Below are 19,783 nucleotides of genomic sequence, written 5' to 3' on the forward strand. Positions count from 1 at the left end.
CTGCCATGACATCAGAGGTGTTGCCAGCCCACCTCCAGGTTCGAGATTACAGCAGCGCTGCAGACTGAGCCGCTCCAACTGCGTTTCCGCCTCACTGCAGGACCAATAATTCAATTTCTATCACAATAAAAGCCTTCCTAAAGGTGTTGGGAGATCTCTTATTAGATCCGTTTTAATACAATCACAAGTCGGCTCCGCTCCTTTGTTTACTTCTGTTTAAATTATATATGGTGCCGCATCTGAGAAAGCAAAGCTCCACCTGTTGGTGTCAGACGTGTGCAGGAAGTTGGAGCGCCATCCTGCAAACATGCATGGCGCAGATCCCAACAAATAAAGGCCTTAAATATGTGTTTACTTCTTTTGTATGAATTTGTAATGGCAATGTTTCCTATCTGAAGTCGAGAGCTATTTCATATCATGTGTTGCTGCTGCTACTCAGTGCTCCTTCTGTCCGTCTTGAGTTGCATGATTTTCTGCCGTGTACATATTTTGTCTGTTTCACTCTGAGTCCGCTGTAGTTTACAGAGATGCATTAATAAATGGAGAAATAACGCATATCGGTTTGACTTTTATTTGCATATATGCTATTGTAGTGCAAAAATCACAACATTAAGATGCCCTTTAGATGAATTAGAAACATAAAAACTCTCAGTTTGTAAAAGTAAGGCTAAGAAAAATAATTGACTTTGACTTGACTGGAATGTCAATTCTCAGTTTTTCTAAAAGTGGCATTCAGGAACTTAACCGGCTTCCAAACTCAAAAAAGGGAAGAATATCTAACATTAAACAATTTGAACAGTGACGTCTTCAGCAAAGCTCCAACATCCAAGTGAAACAATCCAGTAAAGCCTGAGAAACCTTAAGAAATGAAGTCTACTATACGTAATAACCGTTATTCAACAACGATTAAAGGACTTGTTTACAGAAAGAAAGAAAAAAAAACTTGTTTTGAATGAGTTTATATATTGTAAAGATTTGGTACAACTGGTCTCCTCACACACCAGTTTGGACAGTGAAAAAATACCCTTTGTGGAGGGGGGGGGGGGGGGGGGGGCATAAAAGCCCTAAAACGAAAATAATATATTAAGAAAATGAAAACACAAAAGAAATGAGAGGGGGGGGGGGGATCAATAGGAATCATCTCAGATTAATTGCAGGCAGGACAGTGTGCAGTTTCAAATCTCACCGCCAGATGGCGAGCAATACCAACAAATGAAACGAGGGCGCTGCTCGTCTCCCCCCTCCCCCCTTTCTCTTTTGTCCTTTGATAACGCATCTATAAAATCCACAACTTTGACTGATTTTGTTCTCTTAATATTTTTCTATTTGCTTTAACATTTGCAGCCCTTAATTGTTTGATTAAATGTGGCCTTCGGATCCTGCGGAAGGATTAGTGCGCGATTAGTGAAAGTGGCCTGGTGAAAGACAATTCCTCAAATATTTTCCATCCTTACCTAGAACGGTGTGGTTGTCAAGGGTGATTAAAATATCGGTGAAGCTTAAATTATTGATGATTCCTACGCTGAGGAGAGGAGAGGAGCTTGGAGGGGGGGGGGGGGGGGGGGGATCCAGTCCTGCTCATTTGGTTTCCATAGTACCGCCCTCGGGAGACTTGCAGCTCTCACATGAAGGGTTGACTGTTATTATTTCATATATTTTCTAGTGATTAAAATTACCAAATAAAATATCTAAACGAAATAGCCTCATTAAACATTCACATCATTTTGAGTCGATTCGTGAAGCGGATTCGAATCGATCTGTAACAAAAACAATTTTCTCTCCCCAGTGTTTTAATGATAATGTATAAAGGATTTTTATGTGTTATATTCTGACCCCGGTGCTTTTATTTGATCTCGAGCAGCCAGATCTGGGACGCGGAGCTTCTGTCGCTGACCTCGGTGCTGAACGCGTCAGACGAACCTGCGCTCGCCGCAGGAGACACGATCCATCCTCTCTCCCCCCCCCTGATTTCCTCCCGAAGAGCCGCTCCTGCTTCGGTAAACTTTCAGCCTCTGTCTTTATTCGGTCTCTTTTTTCGTGGTCGAGGGACTCCGCTCAGAGACGCTGCGGCTCTTTCGAGTCGTTTCTGTTTTCGTCGTGATGGCACTCGGCGCGGCTTCTGCGCGCCAGGCAGGAGGCGAGCTGCTGGTGGATGAGGGCGCACAGCTCGTTTGAGGTCCCACCCACCGCGCGAAGGTGTTTTTCCTTCTTCTTCTTCGATTGATCGCATTTAATGTGAACATTTGGCCTCTTTTTTTTGGATCGTCGCCTCCCCGGACTCTGATTTTTCCTAACTTCGCTTGTTGTTTCCCTTTTTAGCCTCGGCAGTCGGCCATGCTGTAAAATCATATTGAGAAATAGACCGACATAGAAACTGGACATGGAGTCTGTGAAGATGAGAGCCACGGCGGGGGTGAAGGAATTTGCGGGGAAGGCCCTGGGCCGTGTGCACAGGTAAGGACGGGTCATTTCCGTGCACCTCCCTCTTGATTGGCGCGTGACCGTGTCCTCCTCTTGAAGGGGTTTTTTTTTTTTACACGCTTGACTTTAACCGGACTTTAACCGGTCGGCGCGTCTGCAGGAAGGCGGCCATTGATTTAACTTTACAGGATCCGCCGTCACGCCTCTGCATTTATAATCGTATGCAATCCAATGTACGTGTGTGTGTGTGTGTGTGTGTCACAAATGCGCGCGCACACGCGCCCGGTCCGTCCCGGATCGGGGCCTGAACGTGCATCTCGTTTTCAGGCAGGTTTAACGCGCACAGGACGTTTTCATTTATCGAACGTTTTATGTTCTGTGTTCAGACTGAACTGACGGGATTTATTTTATTATTTTTTTAACGTGGGACTGGATCAATAAAAGACAAGCTTTGGATTATTTATTCCCTCATTAATTCATATTTCGTTTTCTTTTAAACAGTTGGAGGGGATTTAAATTTAAGATGTTCATTTGACGCGCAGTAAAAACGTCCTGACGTTCAGCTGCTGGGATCAAAGGCCGTTTTCCTGTGTTTTCTGACATGACAGGAATTCGGCCTGTGATTTCGCTTCCACCATAAATCTCACTACATTCCTTTATTCCCTCCCCGTATTAAAAATCTATATATTTTTTGCTTTCCATCAATTTTACGCACGCGTGAATGCGCGCGTTCCCCTTTCTCCAATTTCTGTATGCTTGAATTTCGACTAAACGCATGTGGCAAGCAAACGTGACTTCCCTGAATCTGAGGAGGGGGCGGGGGGGGGGGGGGGGTGTCGTGGGGGGGAGTTTGAGGAATGCCCACAGACGTCTGTCTGGAGGATGGAGCTGCTGCTGCTGCTCGTCCCGTGAATGTTAATGCGCGTGGAAGTGCGCGGGATGCTGCAATGCGGTACGGTCGGGGACCCGTTTCCAGCCACGCTCATATTTCATCCGGGCGCAAATCCACGTTCACGCGTTTGTATTTTCACAGTCTGACCGAGACACCGAGTCGTGCGCGCTCCTTTGCACGAGAGAATGTTGTCCCCCCCCCAGTTTGGAGGAGGCCTCGCCATGATGAAACCTGAAACCTGCAGCTCGGCTGTTGTAATTTAGCAAATACAAACTGCAGTTTTTTTTCTTTACTGAAATGACAATAAATTTCTGGAAGAGATTTCTGAATATCCAGGTAATGAAATAATGACGCAGTCACATCGAAATAAAAAAATCAAACGGGGCTGTTTTTAAAAATGCCCAATGCGTGCGGGGGGGGGGGGGGGGGGGGGGGTTAGACGTCTGATGTGGTATTTCGTGGGGAGACCCGACAGACTCTGTCCTCCCCTGCATGTTGCAGGGTGATGGAGAGGAGACAGAAAACCGGGGAGGTGATCGAGCTGACGGAGGACGGGCGGCCCCGGGAGGCCGCGGGGAAGAAACCCCCCCTGTGTGACTGCAAGTGTTTCGGTTTGCCCCGCCGGTATATCATCGCCATCCTGAGCGGCATGGGCTTCTGCATCTCCTTCGGTATCCGGTGCAACCTGGGCGTGGCCATCGTGAGCATGGTCAACAACAGCACCGTGCACCAGAACGGCAAGATCATCATCAAAGAGGTGCGGGGGGGGGGGGGCACCGGCACCCTCCTGACGTTAAAAACACGCACGCACACACACACACACACACACACACAGGCTGCACGCGCAGACACATTTTATTGGTATATCAATAAAATAAAACCTGAAATGTTCTCCTACAAATCTAATCTGGGGAGATTTTTATTTAAATCATAAATATGTATTTGTGTAACATGAAAGACATGATCCGGGTTTTGATAAAAACAAACAAACAAACAAACGTGCTATTAAAAACAAACGCAACATCTTTGCATATAGAAACCAAAATAGGCTGATTTAGTGACGTCACTTTTCTCTCACGCTGATGTGTGACGTTGGTAGCTAAAAGGCACGTGCCTTGTCAACTTGTGACACGTCAGAGCAGGCCAAGCTGAAGCCGTTTTAAAGTAATAAAGCTTTTTATTTTTCAGCGGCCTAACTTTTGGATAAAAACCAACCGGTCACCTGTTTCATAAATTAAAGGTTTATTTTTGCTGCACAGATCGATGCAATCCGATCAAAATAATCGGGTGCAGGTCTGAAGATCGGTTTATTCATGCTGGTCCGCGGCCTCCATCAGAATATTTCATTTCTCCTTTCCTTTTCTGTCCCCCCCCCACCAGAAAGCCAAGTTCAACTGGGATCCAGAGACCGTGGGGCTCATTCACGGCTCTTTTTTCTGGGGCTACATCGTAACGCAAATCCCGGGGGGGTACATCTCCTCCAGGCTGGCAGCGAACAGGTGAGGCGGTGCTCTGCGTGGATCACCGCACAGCGACGTTTCCCGGTGCGTGAACCGGTGCGTGAACCCGGATGGCTTTTATTTATTTTATTTATTTATTGGGATATTTAACAAAGATGATCCGTTTGTGTAACTAAATGAAAATAAAAAAAAACTACATTGGTGCTATTTTTTTTTAAATACATAGGGAACTGATAATGAACATCTGACGCTTTTGAACGGAGAAAATAAAATAAGAGAAGCACATGACGTCACGTATTGCGTCATTACTCTGTGAATGATAAAGCTATTCTTCATCAAGGCTGCAGGCCGTCAGCTGGTGGCCCGGCGGGCCTGCGGCTCCTGATGTCAGGGCTTTCTGCCACCTGTTAATGAGCTCCCTCGGGGGGGGGCTGGTGGGGAGGGGGGGTCTAATCTGTCCCCCCCCCCCCCTGCGGCGTGGAGACCAGACCCTGTCTTTAATTCGCTAGAGCGCTGCCAAGTGCGTCAGGCATTATAATAAGCCTATCTTATATTTTAGGACACGCACACGCGTGGATATTATATTATGGTCTGTAATGATTGATCATTTCAAAGCAGTGACGTAAAAAATAAAAAAAAGCTCAACGTGGAAATGACGCTTTGAAATCAGGCTGCACGTTCATCGTGATAAAAATCTTTGTAATCGAATCATTTGGTCTCGTGCCCAACAGTTTCAACCGGATTAGTGTTCGGCCCCCCGCGCGCGCAAATCAGAGGGGCGTGAGCACGTGACACAAATAAAAATAAATAACCGGGTGGCTGTGACGGCGCACGGTCCTCCCTCGAGGTAAAAATAGGATGGAGGAAAAACAAAATGTTCCTCCTCTCATCGGACTTAAACCTGAGATGTGAGCTTCATAACGGAGGAGGAGGAAGTAGAATCAATTTAAAGTTTCAATTTTCATTTAGCATTCAAATAAAGGTTTAAAAGAAGAAGAAGAAGAGTTCTTACAGGGTACCAAGTGAGAGTAGTTGCTTAGCAACACATACGCATCGATGTGATTGTTAGTGGGACGTTGTTTCTTTCATTATTTAGTTCACCGACGTCAGAAGAAAGAACGTGATGAGAGGCCAATCAGAACCGAGGACACGACGTTCCGGGCGTGACGTCTGTTCTCCTGGTGGAACCATGAAGAGATGATGATGATGATGATGATGATGATGATGATGATGATGATGATGAACCAGCGGTTTAAAATGGGACTTCTCTTCTTTTACTAAATGAAAACAAAAATGAAATAAATTGTAAAAATGTAAAAGTATTTTATGATATTCTAATTAAAACCGTGAAGGGACGCGTTTATTTCTTGAAACGATGGCCCAGATCTAAAAACCCACATTCGGTTCAGTCGAAAGAATTCTCAGGGAATATTTGACAAATCTGAAAATGCTGTATTCTGAATACACCCCATCATTTCCATGCAGGGTCTTTGGAGCAGCCATTTTCCTGACCTCCACCCTCAACATGTTCATCCCCTCGGCGGCCCGGTCCCATTATGGGTGTGTCATTTTTGTGAGGATTTTACAAGGCCTGGTGGAGGTAAGAGAATTCATAACACATTGCAGCATTTTAAAATCTTTCTTTTGATGCATGATAGCGTAACTAATAATAGAACACAAACCGACACGCATATCTTATTGTGTCCTGCACCTTTGACTCCACAAGCAAACAAAGAAATGATTCTAATGTGCCCTGAGGAAATGCGAGATGAGCCGAATCAATCCGCTTCACTACAGCTGAGTGTTTGTGGGATCTTCCAGCATCTTTTGCTCTCGCTCTTTGTGTGTTATTATAAGAATGAAGCTGTTTGTGACCATTGTTCTTATAAATAGACAATTTTCTGCACTTCTTTTAGTGTTTGGATGATTAATCAGGATATTTCCTTCCTGCATGATGTACTTTTTACGCCACGGTTCATTCAAATCACCGGCTGATGACCGTTTAAGGAGCTGCCGGACCTGCTTTGCACCACGAGTAGCTCATCAAGCCCTCTTTGCTCAAGGCAGTGTGGAATTTGTTCATGTTAATTACAAGGGGGGGGGGGAGAAATGTTAATTTCTTTTGTTAGCTTTAATATTACATATTGATTTCTATTGGTTCGCACAAAAAGGCTATTCCCTCAGAAGTTGTTGCGACAGCATTGAGGATTGGATTGGACCAGTTCTGGTTCTGTTTAAATGAACATCTTTGCAGCATAAAGCTCCATATATGCTTGCACCAGTGAACCCAGACTGTGCATGTAGAAAAACACGCGTGTGCTCCTGCACATTCATCCACTGGTAACATGCTGCTGCTGCTGGGGTGACTTTCAGGGGGTGACTTACCCGGCTTGCCACGGCATCTGGAGCAAGTGGGCTCCTCCGCTGGAGAGGAGTCGCCTGGCCACCATCTCGTTCTGCGGTAAACTCTCGCTTCTATGATCAACGTTCTGATCTCGGCTGATCACAAGGCCGATATTGATCCCATCTATCCCATCAGGCTCTTACGCCGGCGCCGTGATAGCGATGCCTCTGGCGGGGATTCTGGTTCAGTACACGGGCTGGTCCTCAGTGTTCTATGTTTATGGTAAGATGACATCACGAGGGGCTGAAGGGACGGCACAGTGGAATGAAGAATGACCTGTTAGCGTGTAAAAATACACGTCAAAATACATGTAAAAATACACGTAAAAATACTTCAACAGCGTTTTGGTGAAGTGTTTTAAAGCTGGCTAGAACCCTTGAGAGTTTGAGTCTACTGAAAGTCAAATAGATTTATCCTGGCAGACTGTGTATTGATTTTCTCCCCTCCATGTTTGTGTGTGTCAATAAATACCCCCCCCCCCCCCCCCACCTTCACACCCGCCCTATAATATCTCCCCGTCTCATTGGCTGGCTTTAATCTCTCAGGCGTGTTTGAAATATCAGGCTGAGAAACGCTGCATTCTTTTCATTGCAAAAAACAAAACAAACAATCCTACCCACTGAGGCGTAATCTGACCGGCATCTGCAGGATGTTTCGGCATCGTCTGGTACATGTTCTGGGTCCTCGTGTCCTACGAGAGCCCTGCGGAACACCCCACCATCTCCGACGAGGAGCGCTGCTACATCGAGGAGAGCATCGGCGAGAGCGCCAAGCTAACCGGTCCCGCCGAGGTGAGGGGACACCCCTGGATTGATTGATCCACTCTTAAGACAATGAATAAAAGGCTTTTACCTGTCTTACAGAAATTTAAGACCCCCTGGAGGAAGTTCTTCACTTCTATGCCCGTCTATGCAATCATCGTGGCCAACTTCTGCAGGAGCTGGACGTTTTACCTGCTGCTCATCAGCCAGCCTGCGTACTTTGAGGAAGTGTTCGGCTTCGAGATAAGCAAGGTGAAGCCGGTGGACAGGGGACGAAGCTGTTTGATCAATACGTGATAGATACGCTGTGCCAGTGAGGTCCAGCATATTGGAGAGAGAGGTGATGGAGGACATCGGAGTCAGGTCAAAGGTCACTGGTAGCTTGTAATAGAGAAAGAATATTAGCAACCATGGGAAATCACCATTTCACCATTTTCTAACCGCTTATTCCGTTATCGGGTCACGGGCCAAGCTGGAGCCAATCCCAGCAGTCAATGGGCGAGAGGCAGGGGACACCCTGGACAAGCCGCCAGTTCATCGCAGGGCACCATGGGAAATCAATATATATGAAATAATTATACATGTAACTGTAACACCAAGGGGAAATGAATATAATTCCTGTCTACTATTAAACACAGTCTCTTAAAGTTCCCCAAAAATTGATGATTGGCGATCAGGAAAAACATTTGATCCATCAGAGGAATGTTTTAGCTGCAGCAAGAAAAGAATTCTGTCAATCAAAAAAAATAAAAAGGAACGAAACGACGATGCATTTCCTCCAAAAGGAAGCAACATCTTTCATCTGTCTGATTATCTCTTAGGTCGGCATCCTCTCTGCCGTGCCCCATTTGGTGATGACCATCATCGTGCCCATCGGCGGCCAGCTGGCCGACCACCTACGCAGCAAGAACATCCTGTCAACCACCACCGTCAGGAAAATCATGAACTGTGGAGGTGAGAAGTCTGAACCGAGGTTGGGAAATCATTTTCCACGTGTCCGGCTGTGCAGCTACAGGGTGTCGCCGCCGCCGCGTTGGATCCATACTGCCAGGTCCCCCCCCCCCGTCAGATCGGGTTGCGTGTTCGATAGTTATTCACACGTTGACCTGCTGATTGTGACGAGGCATTGATTTCATATCCGTCAACTACACAACCGAGTACAGAGTGTGTATAGTGCTTAATTAGATTGGCAGTGCGAAGACCAATAGCCCGCGGCCTGTGTGTGTGTGTGTGTGTGTGTGACCTGCTGTCCGTCTGTTTTAGGATTTGGCATGGAAGCCACTTTACTGCTGGTGGTGGGATATTCCCACAGCAAAGGGGTGGCCATCTCTTTCCTGGTGCTGGCGGTGGGCTTCAGTGGATTCGCCATATCAGGTTGGGAGAAGTGAAATACATTAGACTGCTGTCCAAATAGTTTGATCGGTGGGAGGAAGACAGGCGCACATAGGGAGAACATGCAAACTCCAAATATTGAATTCCGTATTTCTTCTGTCTCTCCCATCGACTCGAGTGACTGAGGATGCAGAAAATCAGTTTCCTGTGTGCCGTTCTTGAGCTTTCTCCTGCATGGACTCTTTAATAATTCATTGTCAGCCCTCCTGGGGGATTAGCCGGGCAGGCAGCATGAGGCGAGGGCACTTATTCAGCCAGTGAAAGTGGGGGGAGGAGAAGGAGGAGGAGGAGGAGGAGGATGCTGGGGAGTTGCTCCTTATTGCTCAAACAGGATGGTCTCCATTAAAAAGTGTGTTCCACAAAGGGAAAAGTTCTCAACCACACGTTGTATTTTCTCAATCAGGCTTTAACGTCAATCACCTGGACATCGCTCCACGCTACGCCAGTATCCTGATGGGAATCTCCAATGGTGTGGGAACGCTGTCCGGGATGGTGTGTCCGCTGATCGTCGGTACTATGACAAAGAACAAGGTAAGAGATTCCCGGCGCGGAAACTTTGCCCAAAATATATCAGTCCGCATGATGAAGGTCAGATGAAACAGAAGGAGACTATTGGCACAAACCTGCCAGCTGGCAACCAAAACCATGCTAATGGCTAGCTACCCTGGCCCAGCTGCTAATGCTACGACTGTTACCTTTACTTTACCGTTTTGATGCCAGGACTTTCCTCCCCTTGTGCAAATAGGATACCAAAATAACTTTATTTAGGAAGGGCAACATTCCTATATCCTGGGATTTGACCCTCCAGATTTGATGGATCTGGATCAAGTAGCAGTCGTGATTTATTGAGACAAAGTAATAAAAAGTAAAAGCCTGAAACGAATGTCGGGAGTTTCCCTCTTCTTGCTCTTTAGACCCGAGAGGAGTGGCAGTACGTGTTCTTGATCGCCTCCTTGGTGCATTACGGCGGCGTGGTCTTCTACGGGATCTTCGCATCGGGTGAAAAACAGCCTTGGGCCGACCCAGAACTGACCAGCGAGGAGAAGTGCGGCTTCATCGACGAAGATGAGCTGGCGGAAGAAACGGGCGACATCACTCAAAACTACGGTGCCTTTGGAGGTCCGGCTAAGTCGTACGGCGCGACGACGCAGGTCAACGGGGGATGGGCCTCTGGCTGGGAGAAGACGGAGGAGTACGTGCAGGAGGAGGCGCAGGGAGCCGGCTACGGCTACAGGCAGGATGAAGGCTACTCCTAGACAAACACACCTTCACTGGCACCAGTAGACTTACCGGTAGTTGTTTTTTTCCTGAGCGTGAATCAGTTTAGTCACAAAAAATATCAAATAAGAGAAAAGAAAAAAGAAAAACTGCAATCCATTGTTAATCGTTTGCACAAATTCTGAATTTCAATCTTACAAAGTATCCAGTTCATGTGAAAATGACTAGAATAAATATATATAAAAAACAAAATACAATATATTTGATCAATAGAGGTGTAACACATATCGAATTGGCAGTCTGTAAATGTACTCATATTAATAATAGATATATTTAGGAGTGCAATTGTGTATAAAAGGTGAACGTTTTCATCCCATCAGCCGAGGTTTCCTGATCATAGGCGTAGATAGAAGCTGCCTATCAGAACCCGGGCCTCTTTCTCAATCAGCGTCCGACAGGCCAGCCGTTAGTGTACAAACATGTCACTGCACAGCATTGTGAAGCGAAACTAGTCACTGTTGAGATAGATTGTACTGTATCCCTCCTGAATACACTCGAGCAGTGTGTCGTTTTAATGCACAACATTTTGTTTCCACCGGCGGCGGTTCCTTTAACACTCGCCGTTCAGACTTGACGAGCGGCACGACGAATCGTTGCGGCTGTTCGGTTACACCTGCATAAAATGTACAGTTGTCTGCCAAATGTTTTGTGATCCATTTTGTAACTCTAGCGAAAGGCATTTGATTGAAATTTTACTTTTCATTCTGAATTTGCATCAAGCCAGAAAATAGTCCAGTTGTGCCGTTGGAAGAATCAAAAGATTATCAGAGATTAAAGATAGATTATATCTAGTTTATCCAAGAACTTCTGACGGGTTTGTGCAATGCAAAGGCTCAAAAAAGTTAAGAGACTTGATATATTAGAGCCGCAAGCCTAGTTATATTAATAAGAGCAGAATAATTAATATTTAATATGTTCTGAAATAGATTTGTACATGATCAAAGGGTTTAGTGATTAATACTGCTAAATATTTATAACTTCTAAAAGCAATCAAATTAAATGAATTAATTATATGTGTTATTTATGAAGGGTTTTAGCACAGGAAGTGAATCCACTTCAACGGGACTGGGTGGGCGTGGTCAGCTGACATCAGAGTCTGATGCCGAACTCTGATTGGTGCACGAGACGAAACAGGCCTTACACGTTTGCCAAAATCATCAAACTGAGCATTGTTATTTAAAAAACATTGTTTTAACGTGTGAAGCTGAGCCTTAAAATGAAGGGAGAAAAGTTTAAAAGGTCACATGGAAGAAAAGCTGAAGTGAAATTTTCTATTTGATTGTTTAAATGTATTTATATTTTCCACAAAGTTAACCAAAATAGCCAAAATGTTTCCTCATCTGCAGTCTAAACGGACCAATTTGGCTTAATTTGCCACTGTCAAGTATCCACGTCACAATATAGATGTGTATGGATGTGTATTTATGCATGGAACAAAGTGAAACTTGTAGTTTGTCTTTTTTTTGTGTGTCCTTATTTGTCTTTGTCTCAACTGTTACTGATGCTTCAATATCTGCACAATAAACCAAAGGTGGAGAGCAGAGCCGATTTTACTGGAAGTCAGACGTCAATGGCAACACTGATAATCCAAACCCTAATCCCTAGACCTAATAAACCATAACACTAACCCCTAAACCAAAACCAAACCCTAATCCCCAGTCCTAACCCCTAACCATAACACTAACCCCTAAACCAAACCCTAATCCCTAGTCCTAACCCCTAACCATAAACCATAACACTAACCCTAACCCTAAACCCAACCTTTACCCCAACCCTAACTCTTAGACTATCGGTTAGCGGTTTGGGTTAGTTAGTGACTAACCCAAACCATTAACCCTAAAACTAACCCTAACATTAACTAACACTAAACTCTAAACCTAACCCAAGCCCTAATCCTAATCCTAACCTAGAGGGCACCCAACATTACTCAGTGTACAAAGCAATAAATCCATATTAACAGTTCTGGTCATTAAGTAACAGTTGTTGTTGTTGTTTCTTTTTTTTTAAATATGTGTTTCTTTAAAGTTGTGTTTTTGTGATAAAAAAAAAAAACACTTGTAAAGAAGCAAAGAAATATGTGTATAAAAGTATAATAATAGAGCCCGAAACAAACGTCTTTGTCAACAGGAAGTACGAGGAGTTTGTGTCCGGGCTGCTCACCAGAAGAGAATGATAAAACGAGCTCCGTCTGAGCGGCGGAGCTCGTCTTCCTCGCGTGGTTTTTGGATTTCTGCGTGTTGTCGTTTGGTGTCTTGACTTTGGTCAACGTTCCCTCACACCACACGTACCTCCTGCTACCCACCCCCGTCACCGCCCCGATCTCATCGTCGTAATACTCATCGACTTTAACGATGAAATCAGGTGATTCTAGATTTACAAAAAAAAAATCCAGATGTGCAGCCTGAAGTAGTTTCAAGTTCCTGTTTCGTGCCTCTGAAGTTATCGTGTGAATCTTCTGTTGCTGTGCACATTGAGAGGTTTGTCGATGTCAAAATGAAATACTATATCTTCTTCTTTTTTTATATATATATATAAAGAAAAACGACAAATCTGTGCGTGTCTGTTTTTTACCGATAAAGGAGGAGGAATAAGCGAGTCGGAGTTGATGAGCATCACGTAGAGGAAGGTTATAAGACTAGGAAACGTCTCTCGAATGAATCAGAAGCTCTACGGCGCCGATTAGCCGACTCGGCTAGCCGTGCAGATTGGTCATCCTGTAAAATAAACTAACATGAATATTAATGCACTTTACTGATGAATAGTGCAGGAAGTGATCAATGAAACCAAATCAGTCAGATTTCAGGCGATGATTGTTCCGTGAAGGCCACAGGAAGTGCACGTTAATGGCCGCCTTCCGCCTTCCGCCTCCCGCGGCGCCGCCGCCCGATGCTCGGCTGGACCCATCGACTGTTTTGACCTCTTAATGGACACGAGAGGGGGGAGGAGCACTTATTGAGCCATTTGGAGGTGCGAGTTCGATCTGAGGAGTCGACCCCCTGAACAAAAGCACCATCATCATCATCATCATCACCGGCGGAGACGCCAGAAGAGGAATCTCCTCTTTCAGTGAGAGTCAGAAAACACTCAGAATGAAAGGAATTCATCTTTCATGATCCGATTCCATCCTTTGATCAGGAAACGCATTTTCTCTTTCTCACATTCAACCTTCACGTTTGTCCTGAAAGTAACATTTTTTTTATGAACCTTTCTCTTTGCAGAGAATCAAAAATTCAAACCACATTTTCTTTCCTGAAATCACTGACATCAGACGAAAAACAAAGAGCTCTGAAAAGTTCAAAGCGACGCAGACGTCGGTGTCTGATTGACGTGCAAGTTCCGGATCAAAGGAGAATGAAACCAGTCTGCCTTTGTGTCAATGCGTGTGCATTTGTGCGTGCGTGTTATCGAGACCCTCCTCCCGGATCAGCTCGTCGCCTTTCCTTAATTTGACAAGCTCAATAAACGTGTCACCAGCCGCCCCCTAAATGCTGTTTTCTCCCGGTCAACCAGCCGGAACCGTCATCCGGTCCCGGTGCAAGCGAGGGAGGCGACCCGTATCCCCTTCTATCCATCAATCCTGGCCATAACAAGCAACCCGCCTCTTCAGAGGAAAAGGTTACTGCGAATAAAACCGAAAAAATAATCAATCAAGGTCAGCTCGGCCTCGCTGAACCGCGGAAGTGCGTCATCCGGCAGCTCCTTACATGTTCTATCGAGTTAAATGCGTTCATTTGCATCACATGTATAAAGAACAGCATGTGGGCACGGATGGGGAGGGTGCGTGCGCGTAGCTCGGCTTCTAAAATGACTGTTCAGGGGGTGGCAGGTGCCGCTCCGTCCTCCAGGGAGCCGAGGGGCGGCCGCGGGAGGAGGGAAGAGGATGCCAAGATCACTCTTTAATGACCTGGGGGGGGGGTTATGCTCGGGGCGCCTGAGATCCTGCGTGGCTCATAAATAAAGTCCTGATTTGCACAATGTGCCTCCAGAACCTCTGAATGAGTTACAGGATGACAAGAAAGGGGCTTGAATTAAGATAAAATACTGACCAACACCCAAAATGCTCCAGAAGAAGCTGCTGCTGGGGGGGGGGGGGGGGCTTTCATCAGTAAAAGGGGCTGAAAAGATCTTTGCGTAGCTTCTCACATGCACTTCCAGTCACACACATCCACACGTAAGCAGTTCGAGGCGCGCAGGGAAGGATCCGTGCGTAAAGGTTGCAACGTGCGTGTCGGCAGGGCCGTGCATAGATCAACCACGGCCAGCCTCCTAGCTGGAACCCAGGATGCTCTCAATGCGCTGCACTTCCATCTCGTGGGTTTAGCGCAGGCGGCCATTGGTTCCCAACGCAGCAGCAGGAACCTCCTTCTGTGAGAATCAGGGAGCGTCATTGGCTGCTCATGCCCGTGTTCCTCACTGTCACTACAGCTGGGGTATATTTAGATGCCCCCCCCCCCCACCCCCCACCACCACGTTCTCCTCGCTCACACGCATGCCTCCCACCACCTTGTCAGGAAGTGCGTCATAGGCTGGCCTGTCAAGGGGAGTCTCTGAGGTTCGTTGGGCCTCCTGGAGGAGCGCAAGCCTCCAGCCCAGCAGGAGGAGCATGAGATCGGAGCTGACGCCTCCGCAGGTGAGCCGGTCGGCTGAAGCAGAGAACAGGTGAACAACAGAGAGGAAGTCAAATCATCAGCACAAGGAGAAGCACGTCGATTGACCTGGAAAGAAACCCGATAAAGATGATTTATAGATCTGTCTTTCTCCCGAAGGCCCAGAAAAAGAGTAAAAATAAAATAACAATTATAGCTTGTGTGCATTTCTGACGTCACGTTTAGGTTCTCTCTTCTCTGATATTAATTGTTTTTTGAAAAAGTCCGTTTTTTTGTTTTGCTGTGAAGATAAGAACATTAAGATGACTGTTTGTTTCTTTCAAGATGAACGCAGGTAACGCGTGTGCGTGTGTGCGCGCGCGCGCCTTTGCCTGCACGTGTTATAAATAAAGGATGGGGACCTTGAAGGGTGGATGGATGTGAGGGGGGGGGGGGGGGGGGGCATCAGCCTCCCTTTGTCCTGTTGCCCGGCACTGATGGCTTCACAGTGGGGTGACCCACGCACTCCAAATCTCATTAAAAAGTGACAGAGTGGAAGGGCGTGGGGGGGGGGGGGGGGTTCATATTTAATGGGGCTGAGGAAACACGCGTAATACTCTTATTAAAACCAACGCACTCATTCAGGCCTTTTTGCGTGGGAGATGAACGCCACGCGCGGCCACGAAGACCTTCGGTGCTTCACGCACGCACATACATCTGATTTGATTTAGCTGCAACGATGTGACACATCTGATAGAGAGCTCTAGAGAGCTCTGGAGAGCTCTTGAAGCGGAGGGATAACACGAGGACGACCCCATCACCGCATCTGCCCTATTTGATCCACGCGCGGAGCGACGGGCTCCGTGCGTCTCACCGCGCCCGGAGCGGACCCGGTCATGGAATCGATGCTCGCTGCGGTTATAAAATGACTCCCAAATCTTTTTGTCATGAAATCATTGACTGCAATCAGCAGTGAGAACAGCGCGGCACAAAGCCGCCTCTTCACACCCTAATTTAACCACCAGGGGCTGAATCGGCCTCGCAATTAAGGGCAATTTCCTCAAATGCGCCACAAGTGAAACCAACAGCCGGATCCTTTCACACCTTTTGTTGTCGACTTCCGGTAGATAATTTTTAAATGAGAACTTGACAGCTTGTTTTAGCATTCAGCTAATTGGATGAGTGCCGTTCCAGTGATAAAATATTGACGCGCGGCCCCTTTAAGAGCCGAGGCTGCAGACAGGTGACACCTCGGGAGGAAAGGGAGGAAGAGGAGACGGGATAAAGCAAAGCAGACACTGATGTAAAAGATAAGGCTGTAATTTAAATAGTTTTATATCATATCTGGTTCTTACTGAGCATTTAAGTGGAGATGACCAGAAATTAAAATTGATCAGACATGAAAAGTCATGAGGAACAAAAAGCCCTCCTTCCCTGCAGTTTAATCAATTATTTAAATCAGATTTAAAATTTTAAGACCCACGTCCACTCAACATTAACCCTACAATGCCCCCGACAGACGGCTGCAGGAAAGAGCGACATGAAAAGGAGGCGATAATGTCATGATCTTTCTTTCACATCAGCTTCTCTTTGTCATGTGCTCTCTCTCTCTCTCTCTCTTTCTCCCTCCCTCGTACCGTTCCTCTCCGTGTCACTGCTGCATGGTGACTCAGACACTGCAGAGATGCTCCACGGTGAATGATATACCGGATGAGTCACACTCCATTCGGATGCTGTCCATCCCTGAAAAGTTTTGTTTTTTTCTTTCTTCTCTGCACCCAGAAACGTTTGGAGGCGTAAAAGCCTCTAATAAACTGCACGCCCTGACATTACACCCACCAAAACGCTCACATGAAGACAGACAGCTGCCAGGGTGGACAAATCAAACACACTATATTTCTCTTCTCTGCATCCCTGACTTAAACAATCTGATTTTTAGTGGTCTTCCTTCACGCCACGGTCAATCTGTCAATCCATGACTCCACGGGGGGGGGAGGGGGGGGGGGGGGGGGGGGGGGCTTTCCTTCATGCATGCCTCTGCTCTCTGTCCATCTGTCAATCTCGTTCTCTCCTCGGTTTGGTGTGACATTTTCATACCAGCTACACACTCTGCAGTTTGACAGGCACAAAAAACACAAACGCATACAGCAGCTTCCTGCGAGCTGCAACAATGGATGAAGAGCCAAAGAGGAATATTTAGACGTTTTACTTTACATGTAAATCACGTGATCAGGTCAAAAAAAGATGTGTTTTAATTAATTTAGCTACCAAAACTTCCACTGTAGAAAATAAAGGGGCCGCATCGACATTCTCTCCATGACAAGCAGCAGATACACAGACGTTATAGTGCGTTATAACGCTGTGTAATAGCTACCACTCCTTCTGTGGGTGGAGGCTGATGCCTAAATCTTTCAATAATGACGCCGATTGGTTAAGAAAAGGCCCAATGTCTGCTTTTAGTGCATTCAAAGTCGAGTAGAAAGATAAGAAGCCGGTTGATTTATTAAATTCTGCAAAACGTCTTCGTCCTCCTCGCCGTTTCAGAGATGAAAGAACAGAAGCTCACAGTTCATTCACACGCATCATGATGTCCGATCGCATGACGTGCATCAGGGACTGGACTCAGAAATCAACAGAAGGTGACACACGAGTTGCTGAACAGTCGACATGACAGCTGCAGAGGCGCAGCGATCGCATCAAGATGCTTCCATCGGTCTGGAGGGGAAATCAAACGGGCGAATGTCACAGAGCAAGCAGAGTTTCATAGAGGAAAATGAATTCAGTTTATTCCCATCCATCCACATGTCCTATTGCTCGATGAAGGTCTGCGTGCATTATGTTCATATGCCCTTGCCTATTTCCCCACCTTTCTTTGTGTGTGTCTTTTGTCCATGTTTCTAAAACTGAGATGAGTTGCTATGGCGACTGCGAGATACTTGTCTAAAAAGGAAGCGGCAAGCGAGAGAAACGTTGTTGTTTGGAGACGCTCCAGTAACGACACTGAGGCTGAAAGAGCATGGGTCAGATAAAAAGAAATAAAAATTAACTTGGACATTTCTTCTTCAATTCTACTTAACGTATAGAAAGAAAATCACCAAAGATGTGGACAACGGTGTAAAGACCTTCATCAGCACAAAGGCATGCAGGGAAGGGGAGCTCCTTCTAGTGTTGACAGGGGTTAAGCGACTGGCCGGTGATAATACAGCCGTTTCAGGCACTCCATCACTCGATAATTACATTACTCCGCTACTCCATTGCTTCCAACCGCTCCCGGTAATCTTGTTAAAATCTCAGTGATTGGGATCACAGTGACAGAGAGACAAATGACGGAGAGGCAGCCGAATCCGCTCCACGGCGGGGTGCTTTCAAAATGCTTCTGTCGGGTTAGGAGCTGGACGGACACTCGGATATACTTCTGAAAGCATAAAAGATGCGTCATTTCCTCTTTGCAGTTTGTGGATAAAGACAGGAGGCGGAGCTAGAAGTGGAGGCGGTAAAGATGCTGAGGTTCTCCTTGGGAGGCACCAGGTAGGGTATAGGATTAGAAATGAGACAATAAGAGGGCGGACCTGCCAGGGAACAGGGCTAGAGGTCGACCCAGGAGAAGATACATGGACGTAGCGAGGGAGGACATGAGAGCGGCTGGTGTTGGGGAGGACGATGCAAAGGACAGGGTGAAGTGGAGAAAGTTGTTGCTGTGTCGAAAGCCGAAAGTAGAGTAGTGATCTTTAATTACTTAACTCCAGGGACACGAGGTGACCACAAAGAGGCCACGCCCGAGAAGCTTCTTTATTTTTCAGGCCGGTATCTTCAAGCTGCTGATTAAATTACTATGCTGCCATCTGGTGGCCACTTGGATCATTTCACGCGAACCCCTTTGTTCTAATCAGATCTTTCATGTTTTACAAAGAGGAAACAAACTGCAAGAATATGGAGAAGGTTGTTTTTTTACTTCCATTTTTTTCTGCTGTAGACTCAGAGGTAGAGTCATTTTCCCGGCACTCATTCCAGACTGGCTCAGCTTGACAGGTACTTTAATTAAAGGAAAGGTCTGCCCTGCAGCGACGGGACTGAGCCCCCCCCCCGTCCCACCAGCCCCAATAGAAGTAACCAGCATTAATTTCTGCTGTGGAGGACTGACATGTTATTTATTAGTTATTTATATGAACACCTCGCAGACAGGCTGCGAAAACAGGCTTATTGCTTTGAGCAACCTGAACCAGCGGTAATTAAGGTAACGACGTGCTGTAATTTAAATTACATCATCATGAGATGAAAAATAAACCTGCATTTTTGCTTCTTCTTCTTTTTTTTTTTACAAGGTCTGTGGCATAAAAAAAAAAAAAAGAATTACAGACAGTGCCGGGTGAAAATAACAGTCACATGTGGATAAAAAGAAAAATAAGCTCTGCATTCACACCTGAATTGAATCTAGACATGAAATGAAGGAGCTGCGCTGTGATGAGGATATGTTTCCCCCCCCAAACAAAAGTAGAAGCATTCAGGACCTGATAATGGATAGACCTCTGAATAACAGCAGCACATACAAAGAAATATTCCCCTTCATGAAAGCAGCTCATTCCAGCTTA

General features: G+C 46.1%; 1 protein-coding gene across 1 annotated transcript; it reads left to right on the forward strand.

The window, feature by feature from the left end:
* The first annotated feature begins 2,380 nt into the window (after window positions 1-2,380).
* slc17a6b (solute carrier family 17 member 6b) lies at window positions 2,381-10,586 on the forward strand. Its single transcript, XM_068748387.1, has 12 exons — window positions 2,381-2,454; window positions 3,815-4,070; window positions 4,694-4,812; window positions 6,259-6,373; window positions 7,147-7,234; window positions 7,313-7,399; window positions 7,826-7,968; window positions 8,041-8,190; window positions 8,760-8,892; window positions 9,202-9,312; window positions 9,734-9,861; window positions 10,245-10,586. The coding sequence occupies exons 1-12, from the start codon at window positions 2,381-2,383 to the stop codon at window positions 10,584-10,586; spliced, it is 1,746 nt and encodes a 581-aa protein (XP_068604488.1).
* The last annotated feature ends 9,197 nt before the right edge of the window (window positions 10,587-19,783 follow it).

This window comes from Brachionichthys hirsutus, chromosome 1 (genome assembly GCF_040956055.1).
Source record: "Brachionichthys hirsutus isolate HB-005 chromosome 1, CSIRO-AGI_Bhir_v1, whole genome shotgun sequence".
In the NCBI taxonomy this organism is placed as follows: domain Eukaryota; kingdom Metazoa; phylum Chordata; class Actinopteri; order Lophiiformes; family Brachionichthyidae; genus Brachionichthys; species Brachionichthys hirsutus.

Bases quoted from the DNA above. Each gene is read 5' to 3' on its own strand.
- slc17a6b (XM_068748387.1), top strand. From the start codon at position 2,381: ATGGAGTCTGTGAAGATGAGAGCCACGGCGGGGGTGAAGGAATTTGCG. The intron at 4,071-4,693 runs GTGCGGGGGGGG...CCCCCCCACCAG, and splicing joins GCAAGATCATCATCAAAGAG to AAAGCCAAGTTCAACTGGGA. The intron at 4,813-6,258 runs GTGAGGCGGTGC...ATTTCCATGCAG, and splicing joins TCCAGGCTGGCAGCGAACAG to GGTCTTTGGAGCAGCCATTT.